Genomic DNA, 6,000 nt, shown 5'->3' with positions numbered 1-6,000 from the left:
ATTTTTCAGGTAACTTCCATCTTTTCACATGAAGGCATAGCTTTAACTCTCGCAAAATTGAGTATTTCATCTTCTGGCCTCCAACCACCTGCATTAGGAAACGTCTGTTAACATATGCACTGCACTAACATAACCTGGATTACTGTACATTTGGTCTTTGTATTTTAAGGAAAATAGACCTCAAACTCATTGCATGTTTATAGTTCTTTTACAGTGAAAGAGATGACACAGCGACTGGTTTACAGGCTGCGGATCGAACCTGCAACCTAGGTACATGCTGTGACTGGGAATCAAACCCAAGACCCTCAGGCCTCAGGCTGACGCTCTCACCACCGAGAAACCCCGGCCAGGGCCCAGGTAAAATAAAGAATTTTAATGGCGGCATCTGTATGCTACTTTACACAGAAGGGCGTGCATAGGACGCACTGTTAGGGCTGGTCTGTGAACCGTCCTCTGTCTGCCGTCAGGTAAGTGCGGAAACTGTGACCAGCATTAAGAAGCTGTTACACCGAACTGACGTCCCCACGACATCCAGGTGTGTGACCGCTGGGCCCGGCTTCCGGAACAGGGTGCAGGCCTTTTCCGATGTGGTTGTGCCTCCTGAGAGGCAGCTGTTCATGCCCAGTAAGACCACCTATTGGTCCGCAGGAGATGAGGAGCAGAGCGTGTCTCCTCCACCAGAGGCCGGAAGCACGGGTGTCCACTGCGGCCCCTCCTGTGCTGTGAGAGCACTATTCCATCTCAACCACCGCGTCTCCACAGCATCGTTTCCAATGTATGTGCCATTCAGTTTCTCAGTTCCATGGAGTGAGAGGTGAGTCAGGATCTGCGTGATGCCTGCAACACTCCCAGCCTGCCTTCTCCCTGCGGAGGCTGGCACTGAGATCCAGAAACTGGGTCTCCGCTGCATGCCCTGTCGGGAGGGGCGGGCATTACCAAGCCGCTGAAGACAGCTCCGTCTAGTCTAGAACGAGGCCGGGAGAGAGCCTGCAGCCATAGTTAAAACGGAGGCCCTTCGCTGACACTTTCACAGTCTAACCCGCGTGGTCTGCCTGTGCCATCGGTTCAGGGTCCTGGGAACCGGCTGCCGGGTCCAGGGCTGCGTGGAGCCACCTCTGTGCCCGTGGAGAGGGGGCTGGAGGAGCGACACAGGGCACGGGCGCGGACCCGGGGTGCGCGTTGCCAGGTCCCTGGGCTGCATTCGGACCGCAGGAAGCCAAGTGGCCAAGTCCGAGGAGCCGCGAGTAGTGGTGACGCGGTACTCTCCTCCCTGGAGCCGCCAGCTGCTGGCAGGGACCGAATGGAGCCGCGCGCCAGGCCTGAGGCTGTGCCTGTCACTCGCAGACCCGGCTGGTCCCAGCGCGCGTGGCGCTCAGCCAGGCCGGGCGCCCCGGCCCCTCCGCGCCCACCCGCCCCCGCGGGGCGCCCCTGGAGAGCGGGGCCGGGCAGCGGCGGGCGCCCCCGGGGAGGGAGGCGGGGGCTGCGCCCCGGGCCGGCGGGGGTGGGGAGGTGGGGGGCCGGCGGACCGGGCGGACAGGGAGGCTGGCGCGGCGCCCAGGGGCGGGCGCGGGACAGGGAGGCGGCGGGTAAAGCGGAGGCCGGCGGCCCGCGGCCACTCGGAGGCCGAGCGGCGGGCGCGCACCATGCCCTCCTTCGACGAGGCGCTGCAGCGGGCCGGCGAGTTCGGGCGCTTCCAGCGGCGCGTGTTCCTGCTGCTGTGCCTGACGGGCGTCACCTTCGCCTTCCTCTTCGTGGCCGTGGTCTTCCTGGGCAGCCGGCCCGAGCGCTTCTGGTGCCGCGGGCCGGGCGCGGCCGCGCTGGCCGAGCGCTGCGGCTGGAGCGCCGAGGAGGAGTGGAACCGCACGGCGCCCGAGCGCGCGGGGCCCGGCAGCTGCCAGCGCTTCCTGCTGGAGGCGGCCGATGCCACCGCCACCGCCACCGCCAATGCCAACGCCTCCGCCGCCGCGCTCAGCTGCGCCGACCCGCTCGCCGCCTTCCCCAACCGCTCGGCGCCGCTCGTGCCCTGTCGGGGCGGCTGGCGCTACGTCCAGGCCCACTCCACCGTGGTCAGCGAGGTGAGCGCCGCCGCGGGGACGGCGGGGAGGGGAGGGGACGGGCGCCGCCCCCCCGCCCCCCCACGCGGGCACTGGGTCTCCGGGAAGGTCCCTGCGCGCTGGCACCTGGGGTCACCTTTGGGGACCGACCTGGGCCACCCCCTCTTGCAAGTGCTGCGCCGTCAATGCCCGCGAAGTGCCCTCGTGTGTCTCCCTCCACCAGTGAACGGAGAGAAGCTGGGACTCAGGTGGGAAGGAACTCGGAGAAGTCAGGTTCGGGGACACTTCGCCCCCCCCCCCGCCCCCCAGGCGTCTAAGCATCCCTGCGATGTCCGTTATCTCTGAGAAGCGTTTGCACTAAGGGAAATTGGGGGGCAGTGGCGGGGGAGAGCCGCAGCCTCCCTGGCCGAGGCTGAGCGGGTCGATGGGCTCCTGGTGGGGGTGGGGGCAGGGGTGGGGGTGGGGGTGGGGGTGGGGGCGGGGATGGGGGGGCGGGGGCGGGGCAGAGGGAAGCAGAGACAGCCTTTGAAGGCAGCGCCACTCTCTCCAATTGCCAAAGCCATGATCTGAACCGCAAGGGGACAAAGGTCCAGGCTCTCCCAGGACATGGTTTTGGTCAAACTGCTGTGGGGCAAAGAGCAGCCGCCGCGAGGCGTTGGGAAAGCGGCGGTTCTGAACCATTTTAATTTTTTCTCTGCGAATAAATCACTGGGACGCCAGGAAAGGCTACCTGCCCTATAAAGCGGACACGCCGCTCGCTAGTGGGGGCTGCGGGGGAGGGGAGGGGGAGGGCCGGCGCAGTCCCCACATTTCCCTCGGTGCTGCCGGCAGGCAGGGTCCTGGGGCAGGCCTGCTGCTGCGCTGGGCAGCCTGCAGGTTGGTTCTCCTTCCTGAGCCTCAGACACAGGGACAGCCCCCAGGAGCCTGGGAGGAGGGAGGAGCCGTTTTATTGAACTTTGTCTGTAATCACCGGTCCATTTAATTAAAAAAAAAACCCCAAAACACACGATTGCATGTGCTCAGGCAGGCTGGGGAAGAAAAAATGGTGTCTTTATTTATTGACATTAACAGTTTCTTTTAAGCACCTACTTGAATGAGTCAAACTGTGGCTTCAGCGGCTGGTAGTGGTGTTCTTTGGTCTGCCGGCCTCGTCTCTCTGGGGCTGGGCTGGGGGTCTTTGAGGACTGCCTGGGAGAGGCCGTGGGTGGGTGTTAGCGCCCTGGAGTGGTCCCATGCTCAGGGCTCTGGAGCTGAAACCCCGCAGCAGCCCAGCCGGGCAGGGGCGTGTGCCTGTGTTTGAGGTGCTGCCGTTGCTACTGCATCCACGGGGAGTTTACAAGCTGCAGTGGTCTTGTTGCCGGGGCTTCCCAGGGGCAGTGGGTGACGTGGATGGGGTGTGGACAGGGCAGGAGCCTGCATCCAGCCTCGGTGTTAGCCCGCGGCTTCTGTTGCACTCAGCGCGGCTGCTCAGCGCTGACTTCCCAGGCCAGCTGGCAGACCGGGCTGGGAGCGAAGACACCTGACTTTTAAAGGCATGTCCATACATTTCAAACAAAGTACAGTGAACGTTAAAGGCAAAATGCACGCACACTCGAGTGGCGTTTCCAGGAGCACACGTGGTTTACGAACATCGGAGAAGGGAGACGCAGAATGTGTGAGTTAAGCCCAGACAGACACGCCAGCAACATGCTGGGGTGCCGGGGTGGTGGCAAGCTTTCTGGGGTTATTTCAAGGAGGGTGGGGGGGGGGTCTCTTCTAGGTCGGTGGCTCCAAAAAGGCAGTGGGGGAGGCGGGAGGGCGGGAGACGGTCCGGCCCTGACTGCAGGGAGCTGGGCGGCGCGGGTGGACCAGCCCCTCCGGGCTTAGCGTTCTCGTAGAATGGCGGGTTGGCCGAGCCCTTCGCGGCCCTGCAGATGCCCTCAGGGTCGTCACTGGGTGGCTGCTGGCTGTGCTCAGAACAAGGACAAAAATCCTCAAGGAAACCCGGCAGGCGGGGCTCAGTGGGTGAGCATCAACTTATGAACCAGGAGATCAGGGTTCGATTCCCGGTCGGGGCACAGGCCCGGGTTGCAGGCTCGATCCCCGGTGTGGGGCGTGCAAGGAGGCCGCTGATCCATGATTCTCTCTCATCATGGATGCTTCTCTCTCTCTCCCTCTCCCTTCCTCTCTGAAATCCATAAAAAAATATATTTTAAAAAGTCTTCAAGGAAAAGTAAAACCATTCGGAAGGCACTCCTTCAGGCCCCGGGCAAGTTCTGAAGCGTATGAGGGAGATTGTTTAAAACCTCCCGAGTTGTTTGCTTCTTCTGGTTTGTTTGGAATTTGTTGATCCTGGAGAGGAAACTCCCCCACCTCCTGGGGAAGCCAGCCATCCGGAACAGCTCATTCTCGCTCAGTTCTGCGCGGCCAGTAGTTCGCTGTCTTTGGTTTAGAACACGACCCAGTTCGCTCTTGGTCCTCCATATTCTGTCCGAATGGTTAAAGGAGCTTCAGTCCTGTCTTTGGCTAACACCATGTGCCCAACGTGCTCTCAGAGACGTGCAGTCGAACATACTTATCACGGAGAGGAGTATATAAGGCGGAGGCAACCAGACGCCAGTCTGTCTCCATATGACTGTGCTGTGTCATCCTCGCTCCAGGTGGGGGGGTATCATTGTCCTGGGCTTACAGAGGAGGTCCCTGCGCAGGAGAGGCGACAGGACCTGCGGAGACCCGGGCCCAGACCTAGCTCAGCCGAGTTGGGTCAGGCATAGGGCTTGGTTGTAAGAGGGTCCCCTCTCCTCCGTGCAGCCTCTGTCCTTGGAACAAGTCAGGCAGCAAGACGCCCGGTCAGTAACACCTCAGAGCCCACAGGGACTCTCCTGGAGGCTCCCACATTGTTGCTACGGGGTCTCCTGGCTGAGGTGCCCTGTGCTTCGTGTCATGGTGTCAGGACGACAGTCACCCAGGGCAGCAGACGGGAGGCTGAGCCTTGGTTTCCTGGAAAGGGCTCGCTGGACGCTCGATGCGAACATTGCCAAACGGGCATTTAAGCCTCCCCCGCCCTCTTTGTGTCTTACACAGCGAAGCCGCGCCAAGGAGCTAAGGCAGAAGTCGATGCCAAGTGCCCTGCCCTTTCAACCCCCTCCCCCTTGTCCCTGCCTCTTAAGGCAGGGCCATGATAGTTCATCTGCATTTAACATCCTACGGGCAGACCTTCCTAATGTCCGCATCTCACCCTTATCCGGTTGCCAGACATGGGCAGGCCAGAGCAGGGTGCTATGCTGAGAAGCCCGGGCCCAACACCCAAAGGTGTCAGGTCATCTCCCAGGAGCGAGTCTTTGGAGCTCCCGGCAGGATGTTGAAGTGCTTGCGTGGACACCGAGGGAGGGCGGGAGCTCCTCTGAGTCGCTCAGTGGGAGCCGGGCTTCAGGGCGCCTTGAGAAATAGACCGACTCGTCCTTGTTTCCTCCCCCCCCCCCCCCCAATCCCAGTTTCCTCCCACAATCAAGGAGAGCAGCGGCTGCTTCATCTCTGGGCTGGGCTGTCTGCGTGCTCCGTGCTCCACGGGTCTCTGCTCTGCTTCTCTCTCCTGGGACCCAGGACAAAAGGCCAGCGGGTGGGCCAGCGCCCACGTCCCTGCCACCGGCATTCTGTCCTCACTGTGTTACACAGGGAAGTGCCCTGTGTGGGTCCTGGACAGAGGACTCAGCCCGCGTCTTAGTCTGGACGGAATCTCTCGTGGGCTCCGGGCTCTCTAGAAAGATCTTCACTTTTGTGCTGTTTTTATTTCTGACGCGATGTGTGTCTTCCCTGATTTTGCTGCGTCAACCTCCGCAGGGGCACCTTTGCTTTGTTAGGACTTCAAAGAGCCAACCGTGACGCTTCACTTTCTCTCTCATTAACTTCCGCGTGGCTATTCCTTCTGCCTCTTGGATTTACTCTCCCTGTGCTTTTCCCAACTTCC

General features: G+C 61.5%; 1 protein-coding gene across 1 annotated transcript in view; it reads left to right on the top strand.

Moving 5' to 3' along the window:
- The first annotated feature begins 1,561 nt into the window (after window positions 1-1,561).
- Window positions 1,562-6,000, top strand: part of SLC22A3 (solute carrier family 22 member 3) — a 63,568-nt gene continuing 59,129 nt past the window's right edge. Inside the window, exon 1 of the mRNA XM_059699894.1 lies at window positions 1,562-2,075. Within this exon, the coding sequence (XP_059555877.1) occupies window positions 1,644-2,075 (432 nt within the window). The 5' untranslated portion in view covers window positions 1,562-1,643. The remainder of the gene's footprint in view (window positions 2,076-6,000) is intronic.

Source organism: Myotis daubentonii, chromosome 6 (assembly GCF_963259705.1).
Source record: "Myotis daubentonii chromosome 6, mMyoDau2.1, whole genome shotgun sequence".
Classification (NCBI taxonomy): Eukaryota; Metazoa; Chordata; class Mammalia; order Chiroptera; family Vespertilionidae; genus Myotis; species Myotis daubentonii.
The sequence above is the reverse complement of the archived record's forward strand: the minus strand, read 5'-3'. Positions and strand labels throughout refer to the sequence as shown.